General features: G+C 48.5%; 1 protein-coding gene across 1 annotated transcript; it reads right to left on the reverse strand.

Moving 5' to 3' along the window:
* On the reverse strand, positions 1–23518 carry wscd1a (WSC domain containing 1a). The gene is made up of 9 exons (XM_018748339.2): positions 23149–23518; positions 10783–11494; positions 10507–10621; positions 7977–8161; positions 5979–6100; positions 3992–4163; positions 3644–3808; positions 2603–2803; positions 1–2379 (listed from the first exon to the last, which is right to left on the reverse strand). Exons 2-9 carry the CDS (start codon positions 11183–11185, stop codon positions 2024–2026), a joined length of 1719 nt encoding a protein of 572 aa, XP_018603855.2. The 5' UTR covers positions 11186–11494; positions 23149–23518; the 3' UTR covers positions 1–2023.
* Positions 23519–24403: the final 885 nt, after the last annotated feature.

A 24403-nucleotide genomic window follows, 5' to 3' on the forward strand; every position in this document is an offset into this window, starting at 1 on the left:
CTTCATACGATGTATTATTCAGTGTGTAAATTACAGCGCACAGATTGAACACCGGGGACCGGCCCCTTTGTCTTTTCCTTATTTTTTTTTTTAAAGAAACTATTGTCATGGCAGAAGGAGCTGCAAGGATCAGCAGAGGGAGCGAATCTGATTTTGCTAATCTCTAGGAGCTATCTGGACCGAGTTGGTTTGTCCTTTGCTTTAAAAAAAAAAAAAAAAAAAAAAGCACTGTTGGGTGTCCTTTCACGTCTCCCTTTGGTTATGCAGTCCGCCACCTCCTCCAACAAAAGGAGATCTTGCAACATCCTCCATGCCATGACCCTAAGCTACAGTGAATGTCCTCTGAATCCAAAAGAACAATTTAATCTTTAGTACAGAGAATGGAGTAAGCTTCTCTTACAACAAAGATGCCCAGGACAAATGCATGCACGCACACGAACGCACGCATACACACACGCGCACACACACGCGCTGACGTATATACAGAAAAGCAATGTACAACATATGGTGCATAATGAAATTTCTAAATGAATCCATCTGAAGATGACTGGCAAAGCACACTGACCTCACCGGACTGAGTTAGAGAGGCAAATGTAATTATAAATCACATTTAGACCTTATTTTCTTTTTACTTTTTTTTCCCCCTCTTAACTGGCCTAGCAGTACCTACCTCCTGGTTGCTGTAGAAAAAACAATGACATCACAGAGGAAAAATGAGGAGTTTGAATGAGAACCCCTTCCAGGAATACCCTGAACAGCACTGAGTTGGCATGTTCATCACTGACGCATACATCGGATGGGTCGGAACATGTCACGCGGTTTACATGACCTGCAGGCTGTTGCAGAGGTGGCGTAAGAAGAGAACATAAGCTACGGCTACCAGAATTACATGGCATCTTAGACAGAAAAATATAACGGTAACTTCAGACACCGAGGCTGGACTGGACTGCACTCCACACAAAATGCAGGCAATAGAAATTCAAGAGTTTCGTCGACTGACTCATTTCCTTGGCGGCCTCGCAAGAATTAGACTATTACTCACAGAGTTGCCCTAATACAATTTTTTTCTGTGTTTGTTTTTAAACCTACTCTCAGCCAAAGCCTACCAAAGGGCCGCTCCGTTCGGTCGACGAGCCAGTCACATCTGGATGCCCCGGGGCTCTGCTGATCAGCTCAGAAGGGATTAGCAGAGCAGTGCTCCTTGGGCTTGTTTGGGGGTCATGGGGGATATCGGGGTATGAGTGGTGGGGGGTGTGGCAGGCTAGCCATTCCAGTTCCCTCATTCCTGTTCCATCTACATCTCCCCTCCAGTGCAGGGCTTTGGGGGGGCTTTGTTGAGTGCCTAATGCCCTCAAGACCCCCGCATCTGTTGGTTCCATGGCACCATGCCAGTGTGCCGGTGCCCGGACCTCTGCAGTTAGCTGGGGGTTGAAACTGTACTGCAGATTTTTATGCCTATGTGGACGTAGCGTAAGCACCACATACACCGTGTAAGGTGTGTGCTTTGAAGTCAAACGTAACCCATCTAAGGATAAGGTGGTAACGGCTGGAAAAAAATGTTGCGTGTTATTACGTAAATTCGTATGATATAATTTATCTTCCAGTAGAGCAAGGCCGGCGGCAGCGTTATTGTGAGAGATTAGACGCTGTCTTATTCCACCGTTTCAGTTACACTTTTTCCTCTCGCTCACAGCATGGAAACGGACGTGTGGAAATGAAATTTCCGCGCGGCCAGCAATCTGGCATTCTCTCTGTAGTTTAATCAGAGAGCAGAGGCCCGGATTATCCGGTCTAATCTTTCGTAAATCGTCTCCCCGATGTTTCATTCGATTGGACCTTGCTCGAGGGTGTGCTTCCAGATCGCTTACGCGTTTCTGGCACCCGGCAGAGAGCGGCGAAACGCCAGCTGAACGAGGAAGGTCATTTTGAAAGCAATGGCAACCAAACAAAGCGGTCACACCTCACCGGTTGTCCCATCCCATCTCTGTCCAGAATGTGCCCAGAACGAAGGGGGCGGTTCCCATCATCTGGGCATGTACTCGTGAGGCAGGCCGGATTGGTTGCCGTTCCTGAGCGCCTGGTCCACAGTGAGGATGTAGCCGTTGATCAGCCGCTTCATGTCAGGGGTGAAGGGGTCGAAGGAACGCCGCTGGTCCCCCGGTGGCCGTTTGAAGTGACCATCTTGGTTGCTCTCCACACACAGCAGCCGGTCTTCACTGACATTGGCATTCAGGAAGGCAGTGACAGCCCGCAGGCTAGGGACCAGTGCCGCACGCAGCTCCTCGTAGTGGACCACTAGCAGTTGCCGACCAAACCGTAGCCAGTCCAACACATGGGATGCCCACCAGGAGGCGTAGCTGCTCACGAACTCCGGCCACTCTGCAAGAGGTGGGAAACCACGTCATGGCTATATCACAACCAGTAAGCATCCACAATTAGTTACTGTGCCGTGACCATAGTGTAGCCAGTCTCGAATACAGTATGACTGCAGAAGGATCATGTCATGAGAATCTCTCCACAAGATAGCACATCTAAAAGCAACTTCCCTTTAGATGACCACCGTTAAGAGCTGGACCATGATGACCGAGTGTGGTTCTGGTACCTTTGCCCTTCCAGTGCTGCTCTGAGGCATAGCCCAGGTGGCCAGCACACTTGCGGTTGAACTCTGCCATCAGGGAGCGATAGGGGTTCCGGATCAGCAGGATGGCCGCGTCATACATTTCGATCTCGCGTTTCCCACTTTCGTGGGTCTTCACGCAGATGGTCCTTCCACTCTTCCAGTAATCCTTTTCGCCCTTAAAACCTGCACAGAATGGATCGGTTGAGAGGACCATCATCAGCTCTGCAGAGCCCGGCTGCGGTACCGCTCTACGGGATACTGTCTTTATATTTCTTTCTGCTTTGTCTCAGTGTGGCCAAGAAAGTAACTTCTAAAACTTCAAGAACACAAATTACATCCTGCCAGGTAGAAAGAAACTTTAGGCTATTACAGAGAGCTTGCTGAGTGTGGAGATTTATCCACCGAATCCATTTCAACAGAGTTGTCTGCTGTAACTTCGAAAGGCAATTACGAAAATACTGTTACCATCCACCTGAGTTTTTTAAATGCTTTTTTTCTGTGGGTTTTTTTAAAAGGATTTTCTCCCAAATACCAAGAAGGAATAGTTTCATTTCAGACTGTGTCATTAAGCATACTTTTGAACAGAACGGACTCAAGCTCGGAAACACATTGCCCGTCTTTCTGGCACCCGGCACTAGTTCGGCCTTTTCTCTTAAATCCGGGAATGTGGGAGAAGGAGAATGAATGGCACTCAATTAAATAAAGTTCAAACTCTGAAAGCCGGAACTGATTATGCATTCCATTTAAGCTACCTTGTGCACGGATGGGATTTGGATGCATAATTTTAGAATATGTTAGAGCTTTGTATTTTTATAAAATTTAATAAAAGCCCAATAAGGCACATCTGAGAGACAGTGTGAGGGTTAAGTTATTTAGTCTCTGCAGTCTTGCCAAGTTCAGTAAGGGACTTTATGCACTTGTGCTCTGAGGTCGCTGTGAAAGAATTAGCCGTAGTAGTGGTTGAACGTGAATGTATGGATAAGAAACCAGTTGGGAGGTCTGTTATGTGATGACGACGGTCACCTTTGTTGTAAAGAGTGCCGTCAAAGTAGTAGCTTCCTGTGTAGTACCCCGTGGCCAGCTCAATGAGGTGTCGAACCCACGTGTTGCCCGCCCCGGGGAAGCTGGACAGCGCCACCAGCCGGTTGGACTTCTCTGGAAAGAACTTCCTGTCCGTGCACCTGGCATCTGTAGGTCACAAGTCACAATCATGGCATTCTTTATGCTCCTAAAGTACGGCTCTCCCAGCTGCTCAAATTTAGTTACAATAGGCTAGTTGAGATATCACCTTGCTGGTACCCGCAACTCCTTCGAAGGCTTCTGGCTAAATTGTGCACCAGCCCACCAGTCCTCCTACCTTCCCTGGCTCACCTTGCACAGGCGTTTGGTACACCTGGAAGAAGTCTTGGTCCTTGGGGACTTGGGGGCCTGTCGTGTTGGCCAGTGCACAGCGCTCCTCCGGCGTCGCCTCATGGAGGGTGAAGTGGCGGGAGGCATAGCCACAGAAGCAGTCAGGTCTTCTGAGAACGGCCAGCGGCAGCTCCTGGCAAGGTCACAAAACAGAAGAAATAGAAAAGAATCCTATAATGAGCAATGGAGATGTTCACTTTCATTTTTTGCCCTTTAAGACAAAAATGTTGATTAATATAGGAAGTAGGTCATGTTTAGGACTTGAAATGCTTTTAGGAATTTTTTGGGGAAAAAAATGTAACGTAAAATGTTTGGTAGAAAACTGGAACTCAAGAGATAGAAGAAGAAAAATGTCATTTCCAATAGAACAGGCCAGGCTTGAACACAAACACTGAAACATGTATTACAAAGTATTTCAGGGTAGGGGGTATGTTGCCGGGTTAGGCTCCGGCGCCCTGCGACCCCGCATGGGACAAGCGGTTTCGGGCGATGTGTGGGTATGTAGGCTCCATGCTAACATCAGGATGCACATGTGCAAGACTTGAGCAGCTGCTCTGGGAGTGTGTGTAAGGATGGGATGTGTGTAAAGGAGAATCCTTTAGTGTGTGTGTGTGTGTGTGTGTGTGTGCGTACATACTGTACGTAGCTGAAACAGGCGGGGGGGGTCATGTTACTCACAGGGTCAATGACACGCACCAGCACATCTACACACAGCTCGGGGTGTGTGAGGCATTGGACTCAAAGGTGCTGGTGTCTGCTCGAATGGGGCTGGTTCACCGAGAACTGCAAACTACTGGCACCCGATTCTCTCCTCGCCAAGCAAAGGTACGAGACCACAGTCTGTGTGCTGTTACCAGACAGGTCCCGGAGCCACGCTTCGTGTTGCATTAACACTGCGCTCCTGCTATTGTTAATTTCGCTGAGTGAAAATATTCTACGGTACTAAAGCTGCTGCGGTTTCAATCGATGTACATGGCGAGCTGGCCGAGTCCAAAAAGCTGATGTAAGACAATGCAGCCCACTCCAATTATTTAGCGTGTCCCTATTTATTCCTGCTGACATAAACTGACCACATGATGCTCAGAGAAGGAATGGATTTCACATTTCTGACTTTACAGCCCCATGATATCACTTTTGTGGAATTACGGCTGCTGTTCTGCCAGATCTGCTCCAGGGTAACACTTTACGATTATGCACAGGCATCCAAACTCTTTTAAGCCACTGTTATTTGTATACATCTTTTTCTACAAAGCAGCTTACAATGCTAGGTTTTTACTCTAAGCGACTGACAATGATTTACCAATTTATGCAGATGGCTGGTATTTACTGTACCAATCAGGGTAAGTACCTTGATCAAGGGTACTACAGAAAGATTGGGAGTTTGAACCCAGGTCCTTCAAGTGGAAGGCAATAGCTCTAGCTCTGCCTGCTACAGTACCCTCTCTACCCCTCTACTGCTACCCTCTGGCTCTGTAGATATGAGGCTCAAAAAGGTCATTAAAGCATTAGGCTCCCTATCAGTGTTCTGCAGAGTCAACCCACTGTCAGAACATACGCCATGCAAGTCGCTCTTCTGCTGCAGCGCAAGGGACAAGCCTCCGTGTCGGAGGACACAGTACGGCGACCAGATGAGCGCGGGGGGCTGGGGATCTGCTCCGTGCGATGCGCCAAACAAACCGGTGTGCAAGATTGATTACAGAACACATTGATTCTGGTTAGAGGCGCATTAAAGTTTAAACAGCAAGATTGTGTTCAGGAGCTCCGGGAAAATCAAACCCTCATCAGGAGTGCTCCGAGCGAACCATTATCCAGTCCGAGGACTGAAAAGCACGGCCAATCAATGGTAATCTCCCTGCATGGATATGGGAAGGCGGGGGGAAAAACTACTGCAGAGCCCCAGGGGACGGTGGCGGGGGGATGGATGCCGTTCCTCGCAGGAGAAGCCCACCTTGTCCGTACAGGTCTCCACGCAGGACTGAGATGTCAGGTTGGGTTGCAGGGTGTGGAAGAGAAAAGCAGCCGTGGCGTTGTCCGGCCTCTCGAAGCAGCCTCTGTAGCGCACATTCCTGTCTGGAGACAAAGGGTGGAGAAGAGCCTGCTGTCAGGGAAAGTTGGGGTCTCACGGGAGCAGGAGTGCTGAGGGTGAGGTGTGTAGCACACACCCAAGGCTCTGATCCACTAAAGAGGAGCTGAGAGGAGCTGCAGCTTCAGAAAATCAGAACTGCTTTGTCTGTGTCAGTCTTCTCGGCAGATTGCAGCCTGTGAATATGTACTATTATAATATAAAATATACAGGTGGTCCCCAGCTTACGATGCGATGGGTTTCGCAGAACGCAACCCCAAGTCGAAAATGCATTTAATACATCTAATACACACCTCTGCGTGACAGAATGGGAGATGCGGATCGCTGCCGCTGCCCAGCATCACGAGACAGTATTGCGCCGCATATCGCCTGCCTGGAGAAAAATCTAAATTCAAAATCTGAAGTCCGGTTTCTACTGAATGTCTATCGCCAGCTCACCATCGCAAAGTCGAAAACATCCTAAGTCGAATCGTCGTACGTCGGGGACCGCCTGTGTAGAAGCTGCCTGTGAAATGGGGAGACGAAATTCCTCTTGTGTCATAACAGCAAACTTTCTTATATTAACGACTTCAAAAGAGGAGTTGTAAACATGACAGCATTTTTTTTTTTTTTTTTTTTTTTTTTTTTTTTTTTAATCTGACATCTTAACCTTAGAATTTTCAACTAACTTGAGCTTCTCCGTGTTCAGTTGAAACAGCCCTTTCCTTTCTGAGCCGTGAATAATTCATGCAGTGCCTTAAAATAAAACAGCATAGTATAAAGAGTTATCTTATTTTTGAGGTTATTTTCACCTTATTTAGGTCTCTCTTTTTGTTTTATTCATGTTGAATTTGCCTTGAGAATTTTGACAGACCTGATCATGTCTGCGCGTAGTTGAAACGCTCCTTTCCTTCGCGAAGAGCGTGCGTCACAGTGAACAAGACCTTTGCGTTTTGTTCACTTCTAACTCCGTGGTGCAGGAGATGGGCGGTGGCATTAATTTACAGATTGCAGTGTTAATTTTTGCCCTGCTTCTCGTGTGCTGATGTGCTGACAGTCAGCCTTTGGGCTCGAGTGGATCATCTTCCTAATAAGTGCGCGAGCGGTCCTCTGCAAGCGTGGTCTCGTGTGTCTCGGGGAAGGAGAGACGGTGAGAAGCGAGTGTCGTCTCTGTTCATCTCCAGCTTCCGCCCGCAGTGCTCCACAGAGCTATTTCCAGCAGCACCAGAGCGCAAACACCAGCGCTGCCCGGCGGCACATTCCAGCGCATGCTGAGTGCAATAATGAAATGGCATCTAAATAACCGGCATCACTGAGCTGAAGACTCCCTGTCTCTCTGCCTCCCAGTGATCTTGTGCAGATTCTGACACATAGGGACAATTGGGCCTTTTCCTTCATTCAGCCAATAAAGGTTTCATAAGCAAATATAAAATAAAATTATCACAGTTACTAGTTAAAACCAAATAAGAAAACAGCAGAGTTATTGCTGAGGTAGCAGTGTCTTGCATTCAGTTGGTCACATATATATATAGTAGTTTCAGTAATGCACTGTGATTTGTATATAAGGGTCAATGGATGTGCAGTAAAATTATATGATTTGTAAGTTTTCAAATGTGAGCAAAATAATACCATGTATGAGAAAGCAGAAGTGATTTCTCTGAGGGACATTTACTGTTCAGTACAGTCTAAAGGCTCGAGGAATGAAACTTTGTGTGTCATGGTGCTGAAGCGCACACTGCGGTTCAATCATCACGATGGTAGGAGAGTAAAGAGCCCCTGGCAGGGGTGTGAGGCCAAGTTACGGTTTCGGGGCCGATCTACTTATGCGGGTGGAGCAACGAGTGGGAGGAGCCCGCGAAGCCCCTCCTCACATCCGGTACTCACATCTTCTATGGCCGGGGAGCACCTCGTCCACCTTGTAGACAGAGAGGCGGCCCACTCCTCCACAGGGCAACCCCCTCTCCCCCTTACAGGCCAGGTTGCAGTCCTCCTCCCGTGTGCGCGGGCTGCTGATGCGGTTACCGCAGTGGCACTCGGACCCGTATTCCAGCCCAGCGAACTGATACCCGCTGCAGCAGAAGAGGGAGAGGAGAGAAGGCTGGGTGGCTGCTGGGGTACTCGGTTATGAGAAGATGTTCTTTCGAACCCCGGACCATACTGTTGCCCTGACACCAGCTGATCATTTATTGAGACTGAACTACAAAATTAAAACTGCAGTTCAGATTATTTTCAGAACACATGATAATGCATACTTTTTTATAGAAAGATTCTCATCGGTGGTAAGTCTGTTTTACGGGAGCAGCAGGTGGCGTAATGGCTAAAGCTGTCACTTAGCGTCTTAAGGGCCCAGGTTTGAATCCCTGCTCCAGCTACAGTATCCTTGTGTAAGGTACCTGCACTGGATTGGTACGGTAAAAATTACCCACTAGTAAAGTGGTAATTAACCGTAAGTCACTTTCTGAGAAAAGCATCGGTTAAATGAATAAATGTAACATAGGCTCGCTTGCCCGCTGGTATATAATGAGGGTTAGGGTTTCTGGAGTTATTTCGGTAATACTCAAACAGTGCAGCCGGCAAGGCATACAGCATCGACAGGGTGCTATGCACTGCGTTCCTTCGATCTGAAGACGGCGATAGCTGCTAGTCCTGCAGATGCGCGTTTCTACGGATCTGAGGACGAGCGGCCCTGCGGACGCGCGGTTCTCGGGATATGTGCGCGGGGGCAACCGTAATGAGGACGCCTCTGTCTGTGGCGGCGCCTCTCACACGTTCCCCTCCCGTAATGCGCCGCAGGTGGTTGCATTTAAACAGCATCTGTGCGCGCCGTGTGCCAGGGACTGGCACCAGCGGGAGCTTTGTGCGCCAGCCATCCCTGCCAGATCAGGCTGAGCAGCAGCCTGGGAACCGGGTTCCTGTGCGGGCGCAGCGATGGCGTGCGATCACAGCTGCATGAGGGACCCCCTCCCTTTTTATGCCTGCCGGCGAAGGTTAACATCTGGTTATCGCTCCAGCTCGAGGGGGGAGCCTCGTACCTCAGCCAGTTTCCCCACTGGCTTAACCCCCTTGTAGCTACCTATCCAGTGTAGTTCCAGACCCCAGCTCAGCTCGCAGCGCCCAAGTGCTCCCTCTAGCCGTTCCTCAGCGCAGCACGCTCCTGCCCTTGCGCCCGTGTCGGCGCTTTTCTCCGTCAATTTCGATCTGTTTTCATCATCGCACTTTCACTGCGCTCTGAACTGTGAAATGGGCCATTCCGAAATTACCCGCAACCGCAGTTTTCACGTCTCAGAAGCTACAAAGGCTCCTATTCACAGCATCGTGATTGCGCCGCACGCAACGCACAGCATGGGAGCACTTCTATTCCAGGGTGGCGAAAGGCCGTGGGGGCCTAGAAAGGGCGCCTCTGCGAACCGCTCCCGTGCTCCCACTCAGTCGAAACCGCGCGCAGCATCCCGCTGTTACCGTGGCAACCTTCCCCAACACGCTTCATTTTTATTTACATTTGCATTTATTCATTTAGTAGACGCTTTTCTCCAAAGCAACATACACCTTGCAGAAATTTATATTAATTGGGATCCCCGGGTGGTCTGACGCATCCCACGTAGACATGGACCTGAGCAAAATGGCGAGCATGTGTCTACAACTGGAAGCATAACCCCCTTTCATATGGAGGGCATTGCAGAGTATACCCTGAGGTGTAACAGGTACATACTGGGATGCCTTTCAATACAGTATTGCAGTGATACTATCCAGCCAATGCAAATAAAAGTGGGGTTTTCTCTGTTTTCTTTTCTTACAGTATTTCCCTACGTTTGTTATATTCTCACTTCACCATTATTGTTTTTTTTCCCCCTTGTCTGTTTTTATTTGTATGAACATCCTTCGCACTGTGTTGTATTCTCTTTGAAAAGGAACAAGCCATACTATAATATAGGAATTCTACTGCACATGCACTCAGCAAATATGATCCTGCATTTACTGCTAAAATACACTTCTGATGGGCAGAATTTCTCTTCTGACAACAGTATGAAGTGCAAGTCAGTTCCAGCACCGATCCCAAGCAGACGGTGGCTTCAGAATTAAAGTCATTCAAATTGCAATGTGTCATTAAATAAGGTCTAGGCGAAAAGCACTGGGGGTTAATTAACCGGGCTGGAAGCTCTCCCTGATGATGCCGCAGGAACCAGAACAGGTGGCAGGCTCCGTCGCGTGGCCTCCCCAGCTCCCCGGATCACCTCCGGCCCTCCCTCTCACGCCTGCTGGCCTCCCTCCAAGCTCCTGTCCCGCCAGCTCCACCAGCTGGAGCTTCTCCGTTGTCTTCCCAAACGCCATTCCAGCAGCCCTTAATTCAAGTCACACACGGAAGTTCTAACATCCCTCAGTCGCAGACTTGGTTCCTTAGGCGGAGCAGGGGTACCTCTCCGAGCAGGTGTCCTGGCACAAGGTGCTGGACATCTTCCGAAAATCGTAGAAGACCGTCCCCTTGAGGCCACGTTCTTTGCTGTCATCCAAGAAGCAACCAACATAGGTGCCTTACCAATAAAAAAAAAAAAAAAAAAAAAAATTCTTGACATAGCGAAGACTTTAAGAAGTCAAACTCAGTGGACTGCAGGAGTGACGCTTTATTTACGCTAGATTTTTGTCATGGGAAGTTCTTTGTATGACATTTTATGTCTCTTTGATCGCTACTCACCCTTGTGGTGGGCTTTCCGCTGCAACGGCCCTCCATCTCCCCTGGGGGTCTCCTGTTCGCTCATGAGGCTGTGGAACCAGCGCCGCCGGAGGTGCCGGATCTCCAAGTTCCGGGACACGAGCCAATGGGGCCCCGTCCGGCCATCGGGAGACTGCCCCTCAGCTTGCCCCTCGCTGGGTGCCATCCGGCTATGGTGGGGCCCTGCCACAGGTGCTGCCAGGGCCCTAGGTGGGGAGGGCAGGGAAGGTAGGGGTAGTATACTGGATCCCCGTTGAGACACCACCAGGCTGGCACGCTGCAGGAGGAGCACGCTGCCCGCCATGATGTAGGCCACGCCCAGGAAGAGGAAGAAGAGCTGCATCCGCCGGAGGAAACGCTGTAGTCTATAGAAAGGCTTGGCCATTCCCCCCTCCCACCTTCTCGTGTGCCGCCCCGGACACCTAGAACAGGAAGAGCTGGGGCCTATTGACCTTCCCCTTCTTCAATCATCCCAGCATCCCACTCTCCTTCCCACACTGCTCGCTCGCCCCTCATCCACACCTCCTCTTCCTGCAGCTCCTCCCGCTCATTTGAGAAACACGGAGCTATGGAACGATGGTCGGCGCTCGCACCCGGGATCCCTCGGGCCTACTTCAGCGGCACCAAGCTGGGCCGAGGCCGAAGCAGGCAATATCCATGACTGTACTGACGGCGCGAGGGCGTCCCGGCAACCCTGGGGAGGGAGGAGAAGCAGTCAGATTGGAGCCGGGACTCATCCGTCTCCTTTTCATCCGTGGTAATAAAATGAAGGGAGGCGCGACGGGGAGAAATATGACGAGGCTGGCCGCCGTTGGTTGCGGCTGTATGTCTCTATTAGGGCTGGCAGAGATCTCCCCAGGTAAATGCGCACACCGCACTCCTCTGCAGCAAGGCCCACAGCGAGCAAGCGAATAAGCGCCCCGTCCTTGTTTCTTCTGGGATGAAGATGCCTCACCCCGTGAGTTTCAGCCAAGTTATAATTAACATTTGCATAATCTGTTCTCTAATTCATTTACATTTTCACATTACTTTCCTTTTCTGAGAACTTCTTAATTCACACTCTTCCTTTAATGAAGGAAAGTGCTTTAAAATGCCGGGTTCAGTATGACAGCTGACAGTGTTGTGTCAATATGCTTCCATGGGACTGTTAACAAAATGCATGGAAATGGTCGTGCAACCGTGCTCCTCTGTCTTGCGTCCACTGTTTTTTGCGCATGTTCCAAACAGTGAAAGTCAGCAGGTGGCAAAAGGTTTAAGGTTGCTGCTTTCCAGCCGAAAGACACAGGTTCAAATCCCTGCTCCTAGCCCAGTACCCTTAAGCACGAGTACAGTAGAAATGAACCTGTTGCATAAATAAACCTAACACTGAAAGCTGGGGATGTCAGATAAATGAATCACTAAGTAAAATTGCAATTCAAACACTTCAACATAAGACATTTTGTGTACAAAAAAAAATCTGCAGCGCTACAATAAATATTAAAAAGCACAGATTAATATATAGCGTCATTGCGGAGTTGGCACTGTGAAGTCCTCTTCCCCACAGTTTCCATTGTTTCACACATGAGACGTCCTCTGAGAGCGTCTTGTAAATGGTGCTATTTTAAAAGCATTCTGACAGCTGTACGATTTCTCCCACCAATTTGTTTTTATTTATTTATTTGTTCTGGGTCTCCCGGGGGGGGGGGGGAGCGGAACTGTACGGCGGTGCTCTTGCCCGGCGCTTCCGAAGCGAGCGCTGAGCTCGGTGAAATTCTGCAGCACGAAACAAGCGCCCTCGGCGGGCCCGGGACCCTCCCCCTCGATTCATCGCTTCGCACCGACAAGTCAGAGTGTAAAATCCCACCCCTCGCAGTATTTCTGTGGACCGCAGTTTCTCTACACACATTTCATGCTCTGCTGGATTCCACTTGTACGCGACACAATACTAAAGACACCACCACGAAGGTTTAAAATTCTCTATGAGGGGGGGGACATGGCAGGGTTGGAAAACGCAGCGCATAGGCTTGCATTTTACTGCATCCTCTAAGTTTTAATGCTTTTTTTCAAACTGTATCGGAGTTTGTTTGCTATATGCAGTCAGTGTGGATATTTTACATTTCTACCGAGTCAAGGAACGAAGAACTAATGACTCGGCTCTCTCTCTCTCTCTCTCTCTCTCTCTCTCTCTCTCTCTCTCTCTCTCTCTCTCAAAATTGATTGGTTCAGAATTGCTTAACAGTGCACATCAGCATGAGGGCTGTCCGAAGAGCTTGCCCCCGATGCCCTTTCGAACCCCGATCATTGGCGCCACGGTAATGTGCCGAAGCTCCGTGACAGGGGAGAAGACAGCCGTGCCCTAATTAATTTTCCAAGCCAGTAACTGGAAGGTAGGGGGTGGTGTGTGTATGTATGTGTATGAGGAAGTGCAAGAGGGCTGCCAGCCGGGTGCTTTCATGCTCATGCCGTGAGACAAACCAACGCTGGCATCCATACAGGAAGGACGGAGGCCACTTGGGCACTCGGTCTAGGCCTGCATCATGCCTTTCTTTTCGCTCTCAAACACTTCCCTCCCATTTTTTCTTCCAGTCTTTGCATATCACCTTACTACTTATCATCCTTAAATGGAGAAATGTGTCTACAGAGGTCTATTCTGCTCAGTGCTGGCCATTACGGAGAGAAGACAATCGTATCTCTCGGACGGCTAACGGGGTTTTCGGCCCGGACGTTGCTATCGGGGTGCGAGCTGACGGCTCCGCCAACTAAACAGTGCTTCTGTCAGCATTTAGCCTCGCTTGCCCCTTGTTCCCCTCCTCGCTTCCCCTCGTCCCTCATCCTCCTCACCCAGTCCCCCTCATTCTGAGCCAGATCTTGGCCGGGAGCCCAGATCCACACAAGGTCTCGGTACACATGGGCTTTCTTAGCCGGCACCCGGGGGATACAGGCGCGGAGAGCTGACGTGAATGTCAATCACCCCGGAAAGCTCTTAAGTCTTATTTGTTGTGGCTACGAGTTTCTCCTCCGTGATCAACGCATCATCAGAGGCATTAACAGTGGCACAACCTAGCAGCTCCCCGCAGCACGACTACAAGAGACAAGGCGCGTTCTCGTAGTTCCGAACACCCAACCACAAGTAAACGTAAGGAATATCATAGCGGAAAAGGTGGAGTTGTACAAAACAAAGCGCTCGCTTTCTCTTCGCTTGTCTTAACCTGGAGTACTGGCACTTTGAGGAGATTTTACACTCATTTGCGATGACTGCAACATTCACGAGTTCCCCGTCTGCAGCAGGGAAAATAATAACAGCAGCGGAGAGCATCAGCCTGACAGTGCACCGCCATCAATGACAGCGGTAAATCCCTCGATGGAATCGCAGTCGTGTCGCTGTATGGGCTGACAATCCATTATAATGCTCGCCCGGCTTTTCTCCATCTCGGCTCCCGTTGGCAGCCACCCACGGCGGAAACCCCATTAAAAAACCCCACGTCTCGCTGGAAAGACCAGAAGTAAAGGTTAACAGCCATTTCGCCTGCAGATCTTTAGCTGTCAAAGTTCTACCTGAAAAGCTATTGTCAGGAGACTCTCGGGTTATAGAAAACTATTTTTTCTTCTGCTGTCGTCGAGTTCGTGTTTTCATAGGTTACCATTTTCCTTTCATCTTTACCACAAACAGACAGGTCCAGGGAGCAGAGCAGGAGACTGGACCAGTCTTTGCTGCTCAGCCCGGTGCTCTTGCCCTCCTACCCCGACTTCGTTGGAGCAACGTCTTGTGGCGCGCATCTTTTCCATTTGCAGGGTGACGGGGTAAAGATACACGTCGATGAATCACGCTGTACAGGCAATTATACCACAGCAGCACAGGCAAATGGGTAAATTGCATTCTGCTGGGTAAATGTTTATTCCTGGAAACGCCAAGCACATATCTATATGTGGAAAGTGAGCTATGCACTGAACTCACAAAGTGCCTGTTGAGTTCTGCAGATGTGTGTTGCATTCTGGGTAACGCTCCTCTGACAGGACCATCCATTGTGTTCAGTGTTTGAACAGGGCCGGACAAGCGCGGATCCGGTCAGCAGCTAATGATGCTGTTGTTGTTAAATGGGGCATTCCAAAATCCAGGATCAGCCCCAGCAGAGCCACCAATCACTCAGGATCATTTATGCTGCACTTTCACACGCTCTCTGCATTGACACACAGGCTGCTCTCATAACCCTTACAGCATCTGCCATCATCCCAGCTGCCTGGAGTAGCAGGTGGCATTGGGGTTAAGGGATTGGACTTGTATCCAGTAGGATATGGGCTGGAATCCAAGGAACGACACCGCTGTTGTACTACGTCTGCAAAAAAGAGGTACGTAACCTGGACTGGGTCCACAGTTGCTCACTGTTATGAATCTGTATGAACTTATTTGCTCTGGATAAGCATCTGCAGAGGAATTTCATTGAATTATCAACACTGTGCATCACATCTAAGCGCATCTCCTCTATAAGTGGAAGTAGTGGATGGCGTAGTGGTCAGAGCTGTCACTTTTGGCCTTGAAGGACCCGGGTGTGAATCTCATCTCATGCTGTAGTACCCTCGATCCAGGCAATTCCCTTGAATTGGCCCAGTAGAGTTACATTTCTTTATTTAGTAGATGCTTTTCTCCAAAGCGACTTCCAATGAACTCTATGTAGTGTTATCAGCCCACAAACCTTATTCATCGCGGTGACTTACATTCCTAGATACACTACTTAAAATGGGTCACTCATCCCTACAGTCAATGTGGAACACACTCTGTCACTCTCACACCATGAGTGCACCTGAACAGCAAGTCCTTGGACTGTGGGAGGAAACCAGAGCACCCAGAGGAAACCCACACAGACACGGGGAGAACGTGCAAACTCCACACAGACTAAGTGGGGATCGAACCCACGTCCTCTCGCACCACCCAGGTGCTGTGAGACATCAGCACTACTCGCTGAGCCGCCAGTAGAAATTAACCAGCTCCTCTAATTGGTTAATAATTGTGTGTGTGTTAACATTGTAAAATGCTTTGGAGAGAAGTATTAGCCAAGTAAATAACTGTAAGTGGGAAAAGGGTAGAAAGAGCAGCCATGACAGTATTAGACAAATTGTGGCATAAAGACAAGTGTGATGCATCTTCAGGTTCTTCAACACAAAATATAAACAAAATGAACGGTAACAGCTCATATTAATATTTTTCTTGGTTCTTAGCCCTGCTCTGATAGTGAGGTGCATCAGGGATGTTCCCTCGATTGTGGTCGAGCAGCATACTGCGGGAAAGATTTGTAAAGCTCTGAGAAGGATGGCTGAGGATCATTTGCCACGCCGAAAGCAAGATGACACTTTATTCCCCACATGCGCCTGCTTCCGCAGCCCTTCTTTCGTCCCCTCGTCCCCCAGCCACTGCAAACTTCACATTGACATTTGATTCCCGCTTGCTTTGTGTCAGTCTGTATTGACTTTATTTCTCTGCCTCTTGCACAAAGGGAAAGACTGACTTGTGCCTGTTCAGTGCTGCGTGTCGCTGGCTTTTTTGCTTGGGGAAACTGTATTTCGAGAGCAAATGGGATGATCCCCCAGGTGTAGTAACCTTTTCTTGTTTTACCCCCGAAATCCCATTCCAAGGCAAGAGGGATTCGTGTTTCCTATGGCTAATGCGTCGCCTGCTGATCCTATGAGCAGCAACGAGAGCCAAATTGCCTCGCGCTAAATGAGTTGTCGACTTCGTTGTGGCTTAAATGGCAGGAGCAGTGTGGCAAATGGACTTGGCAAGTTTGTGTTTTTTTTTTTTTTTTTTTTTTTTTTCTCCTCCCCCCTCCGTGAAAGCTGTCGCTTAAAGCATGAACAAGTGTGATTTGCAGCCGGTACAGTGTTTTTCAGTGACTACACACCACAATCCCCAGTCCTTGCTCCCACTGGGATGGAAGCCGATATCCAGCTGTGACACAGACAGCAGAGGCAGATTAAGGAGAAGATACTGTAGGACGTTTGGGAGGCTGGCACCCCCACTACACTACCTATGCCCACATTTGGCTGTCCCTTGTGATCTCCTTCCTCTTTGGTTGCAACGTTTCGTGAGAAGTGGTTCTGTAAGTACTGCCAGTTGAGAAGTATGAGCCACTGTTTCACACTGCTGCCCAAAGCAGTAAGTGGTACTCATTCCCACCCGAGCGGCGGCCTGGCAGATGACCACGGTCAGTTCCGCTTGGGAACACGGTGCACGTCGCTCCCAATCTGTCTTCTCTCACCTGCAAGATGATTCAGCGGCTACGTTAGGAAAAGCGCTTGTGCGGAACGGTACTCCTACAGTCCAGGTGCTGGAGTGCAGGTGGAGGGGAGGCTGGGGGTAGCATCACTCCAGAGGCACCAGTCAAAGTTTCTTTTTTGCTTTTCCCCCCGCTCCTAAATCATGCTCTTGTAAAACTACTCTAGATTTGCTGTAGTGCTGAAACTCTTGGCAAATCAAAGCTTGCCCTGCACTTCCTGGCCCCGATGGGCAAAAACAGCCTCATATGGCCATCATTCATCTCCCAGCCTGTGCCCCTTTGCACCCCTTCCATCTCAAGGTGACCCCTTCACCCAGATCTGCCTTAGAGCATCACCATTTTGTCCTTAGTCTGCTGAAGGTTCAGCAAGGCCAAAACCACTTACTCAAGACTCTCAGCAAAACAACTGTGAACAGAAGAACAAACCCAAAGGAAATGTGTACTATATTCCTTGGGTATGGGGAAAAAAAACATTTATTTTTTTCCCAGATATGTACAAAAACAATTGTTTCGAGCCCTCTGTGGAGCACACAAGATGCAGAGCTGTCATTACCACCTGGTTGTCTCCACAGCGCTTCTCAAATCTCTTCCACACAGAATCGAGGACTTGTTTTCATTTGTTGTCTTTGTAGATTTATTCCCCAGTTCATTATTATTTTCTTTTTTTTTTTTTGTATATGCTGGCTGACATTTGAAACATTTCAGATTAAGCTGGTTATCTAGCTCAAGACCAGCGACGGGACCGGGGATATATATACAGCACATAGTCCACTTTTGATGTAATCCACTTTTAAAAGTTGCTAAAAGCGACTTCTCAGTAGTTTCTTTTAACACGAACACCTTGGGAATTCCAAAAAGTTGTTAGATCCAGCAACAAAGTTGCTAAGTTGGCAAGACCGCTCTCGCGGGTTCTTTCTGTGCCGTTTAGCTTCGCCACGAGACCCTGTGCCTCAGGCAAGAACAGTGGCACCACTTTGTTCTCTTCTTACCTCCCCGGCATCAGCAGCGTGTTAAAGAGCGCCTTGCATTAACATCGCTACAAATTTCAGTTTTGTTTTCTCAAAGTTTCAGCTAGACGCCGTTTCTGGAGTACCTACAAAAAAGCAACCCAGAATTATCTAAAAAAAAAAAAAAAAAACTACCCATTTCCTCCAAGCGATCTGTGGCCTTTGCCATGTGTACAACTCCCAGAAATCTAAATAAGTTTCCTATAGAAGACGCTGAATATCCTGTGCAATTTATAGTCCATGAAATAATGACAAATGAAATGTTGCACATAAAACCTATAAAACAATGGCAGTATTATTTGATTCAAGTTGATGAAGGCATTAGCGGTTGTGGTCAAAGAAGCTCTTTTGGCGTGACCCATGCTAATTGAGTAGAGAGATGGCACTCGCCAGCGCCCGCCTCTTCAGCAGGAGGCATGCGGGGACGTATATTAAGTGATGCATTAAAATTTTGTTAGGAAATGGACTGTCTTTAGTTATTTATACTTTGTGTTTCTCCGGGCACATTTACATTCCAAGATTTACGACTGGGCCGTAAACAAGCCGCTATAAACTAAAAAGCGGTCGATAAACGCCCGCCGGAGCGATCGCAAACGCCGGCCCCCCGGACACCGTTTTATTGACCACTAAAATAAAATGGAAGCGTGTAGAGCAAGCGGGCTGCAGGCGGGGGCCGTCATCTCCGCGCCCTGCTGTAGCAGCCTTCAAAAATGGCTTGTGTTCGTTCCAGCACTCTACCTTCGGGAATTATGCATTAGTTGCCCAGCCGCGTGCAGACGCCTGCCTGGGCCTTGGTGATATGACGTGCCTGGCGGATCGGGCTGGCATTTTCCAGAAAAGGGGCCCCCGTCCAGGGAGCATCCCTGTTTGGGAACTTTTCTGCGACTCTGTCCGCTCTTCCGCGCCACTGTAGACGTGACATTTCATTGCCCGCTTTACACAGCTGCCTGCTTGGGCACCCTTTTCAGTGCACCGTTTCTCGGTGTTAGGGAAGAGGAGTTACCTCCACCAGAACCTTTGTGATGGAAGTCTCACACAGAGTGCTGTGCAAAACCTTCTACTACACATTGCCACAAAATGTGGACTGGTGGGTGGATGAATGTTGTTGCATCAGCCAAACCATTCCCAGAGCCGAAGAGCCCTGAGCTGCTGCAGAGCTGGTCAAATCTCCGACTGCCACACATGTTGGCAGAGCCTCTCGCATCTCGCCACACTCGCTGTCCTCACTGACAGTGGTAACACCAGCCAGAATGATTACTCACTACTTCCCTTTGCCTGCCGCATGGCCTCCTCCTGGCAGAAAGAAAGACGAGCCTTCCGGAGCGTTTCATGTAGCCAGCATCCTTCCAGAACCTTCCACCAATCAGAATTTGAGCCCTTTCTGTCTTTGTGCACAAATGGACCAGCAAGACCCTGAATGGACCCGTGCTCCTTTGGACTCTCGGGCAAGTGGAAAAAGTCAAAAAGTTACATTTAAAATATAGACTGACTTCTCAATGTCATTTTTGTGTATTTATAGTAATTTTACAAACGAAGTGTGTGTGTAATTTTGTACATGGACTAAATAAGTGTGCTGTATTAACAAATTAGCGGATTTACCCAGATCTTCTGCAGCTCAGACGAGCTCTGAAATTTACTGCTGACGTGTAATAGAGCTGTTTACATTTTCATCTCGTGCTGCAAATGTATCCATCTTGAGATGTCGCCGCCACCCGGGAGCATACCGCCTCGTGTGCCTAGCAAGGTAAAAGCCATAAGCATGTACAGCGGTGGGAAACATACGGCTGCCTTCAGCGCTCAGCCGAAAACGTGACTTTGAGCCATTTCGAACAGGAAGGGCAACACTGTTCTGTTAAGGCAACTCGTGTGAAGGACTGCAGCACAACCTTGGGGAAACCAAACATAAGCTCATATTGCAAAAAAAAGGCACAAACTCAAAAAGATCTACTCGAGGGGATGTAACGAGGGCTGTGTCAAGTTCATTATTCATGACAGAGTGTAAGTGCTTCAGATCCAGGATGGATTAGTTCACCTCGTTCCTCTAGTGGGTCACAGCTCCGACTATGAATTATGGACCTCTTGCACCACAGCTGTGTGGCCTAAAAGTGACTAGTTAAGAGTTTCCATCCTTAGGTACAGTGGTTTACGGACATCTCAACTTTGTGGGTGACTGGCAGAATAATGTGGGATGCACATGATGCATTCCGCTGTCAGGTGTGAAAAGCTATACGTTATTTCTGTCTCTTCTCAACCTCAAAGTGCCTGCAATCAAAAATCTGGGCTGCGTGACTCTGCTTCTCTGCTCAGCAGAATCTCTGCTCTTCGGTGGTCAGGTCAAAGGGAAAGTGAAAAGGATTAGGCAGAGAAGGATAATGTGTGGCCCCCTGATATGATCCATAATATTCGCAACGCCCTCATGCGAGGCGTGAACTGAATGCCGAACTTGTGAAATCCAATCTATCGGCAGCGGAGGCAGACGCTGCGAGATGGGGAGATCGGGCATCGGGCAGGGACTCCTGATTCTCACATGCAGCTTGGCTCCAGGAACGAGCGGTGAGTGCCGTGGAGGACCTGGACCATGGGAGTACCTCGGGTGCTGGCATTGTCAGCCAGGTAGGCGATGATCTCACCCACCCACCTTCTGTTCTTTGTGACCGATTTACATTCACAGAAATGAGTTGGCAGTTACCACCTCTACCCACTGTACCCCCTGGGTGCTGCTTCAGCCTAGGTCATTCTTAGGGTAGCGGAGACCCAGCAGGGTTTGCGGAAACTGTCCTTCCTAAACCCCCATCTCCCTCCGCGAGGGAACCGTGTGACTGTTCAGATGGAAAACTAGCAGGGAGCACAACCCGCAAACCTCAGTCACAGTCAAGCAGACAGAATATTTTTTCCATTTAATCTAGTGAAAGGGCAAATTAAATAAAAACAAAACATAAAAATTGCTACTAGCTTTGTGTAAATTGCCCAAAATAAGAAATATAATTTCGAGTCATTACATACAAAAGGTGTGGCAGTCAATTCTAAAGCTTTGCAGTTACTCATTTAACTGCCACTACTCTCCAAAGCAACTTATAATGTTAAGGTCACGATTATTACATGCTTACAATCATTTACCCATTTATACAGCTGGGTAATTTTACCAGAGCAATTTAGGGTAAGTACCTTGCTCAAAGGTACTACAGCTAGAGGGGGGATTGAACTTGTAACCCTCAGGTCCAAAGACAGTAGCTCTAACCACTATACTACCAGCTGTTTTACCAAGACTATGATATTTCAGGAGTCACAGGTAGAGTAAAAGCCAGAGCCATGTGCTTGTAAAGGAAGGATCTGGGTTTAAATCCCAGCTTCTGCTGGGCGACCTTTGATCAAGATTCTTACCTTGAGTTCCACCAGTAAAAACTGACCCAGTAATGGGTAAATCACAGTAAGTAGGTAGTATACAAACACAATGTTGCAAGTTGCTCTGGAGAAAAGCATCAGATAAAAAATTAAATGAGCCAAAATCACTTTTTTGTGCTGTTTTCTATGAAGTTCATGTACATTTCAACTTCTACTCCAGCTACTGTTATGTTGATTATGATTGCTCAAGAAACGCAGCACCTCTGAACCCTGGACTAAGGATATTTCCAAATGCACGTTTGAAGGATGCAAGCAGCGAGGTAAAGTGATCCCACGAAACACAGCTGTGAAGGAGAAGAGATATTCAAATCACAGCAATATGGAAAGCGTTTCTCATCAGAAAGACTGAAAAGCACCACTGTGTTTCTCCTCAGCAGTTCCACAGGTCTTGGGATCTGCATAATTCTGTCTCTGTATTTATAATTACTTTTATTATCATTGCACAACTCTCATTTCAGCTCAACTCTCATTTCAGCACTGTGCAGAAACCTCAAACAATTCAACTGCACTGCTCACAGAGATTATTGGACTCCAAGACAAAGCGAAAATGGTGAAAAATCCATTTTTAAAAATTAACCATGTGAACAAAGACAATACACGGCTATGCTCCTGCCCGGTTTTTGCGCTGCTGGGCATTATCCAGGGGAGCTGTCCAATTTCCTTGCTTTCGTCAAGTCATTTTTAATTGCCGCAGCCTAATTGTGGAGCAAATCAGCCATCCAGAAAAGCGATAGCTGGAGGCTCCTTTATTAAATTCCCATTACCTAGAGTCCACGAAGCACGGTGTGCTCTGTAAGAGAAGTGCATCCCTGTGCGGCCAGGATCAGGTCAAGCGAAAACCGTTCCCTTACGTTCATGAGCGCTTGACAATGATGGTTGAGGAATGCAGCTTTGTGCCAGTTAACAGCAGAACAGAATGTAAATACCACATGGAGTCATGTGTGGGAATCACTAGCAATGATTTAAGCTGAAAGTTGTTTATCCCTGAAGTGGGTTTTTGTGTCTTTTACAACTTGAGGATTTCCACAGTCTCAAATGATTCACACCATGGCATTGAAAAGCTGGTTTAAAAAAACCACTGCTCCTTCTATCTCCTCTCTTCCTCTTCTTGTCTCTCTTGTCTCTCTCTGTCCTCTATATATAAATAAATAAATATTCCTTCAGTATGAAAATATGAGTCAATCCCCACCGCACTTTGTTCATCTAAGAAACACTGATTCACACTCCAGATCAGGGAAACGTGTCGCCAACTGTCTTCAAGGATGTTTTAATCTGTAAAACTGTCTTTACCTCCATTTGAATGCCTATTCTGATAATTTCACAGCACTGTATACGTTTTTTGCCCCAGTGTCTCTAACAAATCTCCCATGTACACACCCCCCCCCCCCCGGAAAACAGCACTAACGCGTATTCTCTATTGCTTGCTTCATCGCAGGCTCTACGATCGCTGCGTATTTACGCACTTGTTAAAGAGGGGGAGCGCACTCGGGGAGCCGGTGCACTTTACTGTACTGAGCGTCTCACTTCGGCACATGATGATCTGGGGAGATGATGATGATGATGATGAAGATGAAGAACCCACGCGCGTCTCCGAGGCTCTGCGATCTAACAGTTCGAACTGCGTCCAGCGCAAAGGACGCAACTTCACGTGTGAAAGTGCCCGAAGATGAACCGCTCGCCATCGCTCTTACCTGTGTGACAGGGACCCCGCAGGGACTCCCCCCTCCTTCCCACCCCACGTCGGAGGAGGAATTCAGTTGTGATGCGCTGACGATGAAAGACTCGCGGTCCGTGCGCGAAACGCGCGATCCCGAGTCCCGGTACTGTAAGTTTGGGATCAGAAAATCCAGCACGAGCCGCGGTCGCCGGGTGTTTGTTCAGGACGGGTCCAGCCGCCCGCCCCTCGTGGACGCGCCTAATCCTCCTCCATCTCCTCAGTGCGCGTCGCCGTGGACCCCCTCGACCAGCGAGCGTCCGCGCGTCCGCATCCTCGCAGGATCCGCTGCCTTCTGCTGTCCCACGTTTCTTCCACCCATCTCCCTCCCGACACGAAAGCGCCGAGCGCCCGGGAGCGCGCATCCGCGGGGGGGTGGGGAGGGATTTGTGTACTCCGCGCGCATGCCCGTCTGCGCGCCCCCTTCCGCCACTGAGCCCACCTTTTGAGCGCGAGCCCAAGAGGCCTTGAACTTTGTTGAAGGGTATCTGATGCAAAGCTTTGTAAGAGAGTAGGCGGCTCTTATTTATGGCATTTAAACACAGACAGACGAATCCTGGACCCCAGGAGACAGGGTGTGTGAGCACAATCGGATGGATGGATGAGTGAGGAATAGATGACAATGTGTGGATGGATCAAAAAAGGAATGGATGGGTGGGTGAGTGAATGAGTGAGTGAGAAATGGATGGACAGCTCGGCTGAGTGGATGGATGGATGGATGGATGGATGGACGGACGGACGTGAGATGACAATGTCTGGATGGATTAGTTGAGGAAGAGATGGGTGGATGAATTTATGGATGAGTGAGTGAATGAGTAAGTGAAGAATGGATGGATGAATGGATGCACACATGAGTGGCTGGATAGATGGCAATGTATGGATGGATCAGCGGAGGAAATGGAGAATAGATGGATGCCCTGCAAGTAAACATTTGCTCCTAGCTCCTTTGCTAGACTTACACACGTCCTCTGAAAGGTGGCCGTGAAACCCAAAGGTCCCTGAAACTGTGTGATCAAGAAGAAGAACATCACACACAAACACTTATTGTCTTAATTTCTAGAAATAAGCACTTGGATATGTAGGAACCCTAACCAAGAGAGAAAGGTTGAATATGCCATCATCTTAAACCTTATATGAGATTAAAAGTTTAAATAGTTTAATTTCTCTACAGCAGTGATGATAATTAATATATAATCCTAATTTTTTTCTCTGGCTAACAGGATCAATGCTGA

The sequence above is a fragment of the Scleropages formosus genome, chromosome 10 (genome assembly GCF_900964775.1).
Source record: "Scleropages formosus chromosome 10, fSclFor1.1, whole genome shotgun sequence".
NCBI lineage: Eukaryota > Metazoa > Chordata > Actinopteri > Osteoglossiformes > Osteoglossidae > Scleropages > Scleropages formosus.

What these genes read in the sequence shown, in the direction of transcription:
- wscd1a (XM_018748339.2), bottom strand. Translation starts at nt 11,185, where the DNA reads ATGGCCAAGCCTTTCTATAGACTACAGCGTTTCCTCCGGCGGATGCAG. An exon ending in GCTCCCCGGCCATAGAAGAT is followed by an intron (nt 6,101 to 7,976) that starts GTGAGTACCGGA and finishes CTTTGTCTCCAG; the next exon opens with ACAGGAATGTGCGCTACAGA. An exon ending in TGGAGACCTGTACGGACAAG is followed by an intron (nt 4,164 to 5,978) that starts GTGGGCTTCTCC and finishes TGACCTTGCCAG; the next exon opens with GAGCTGCCGCTGGCCGTTCT.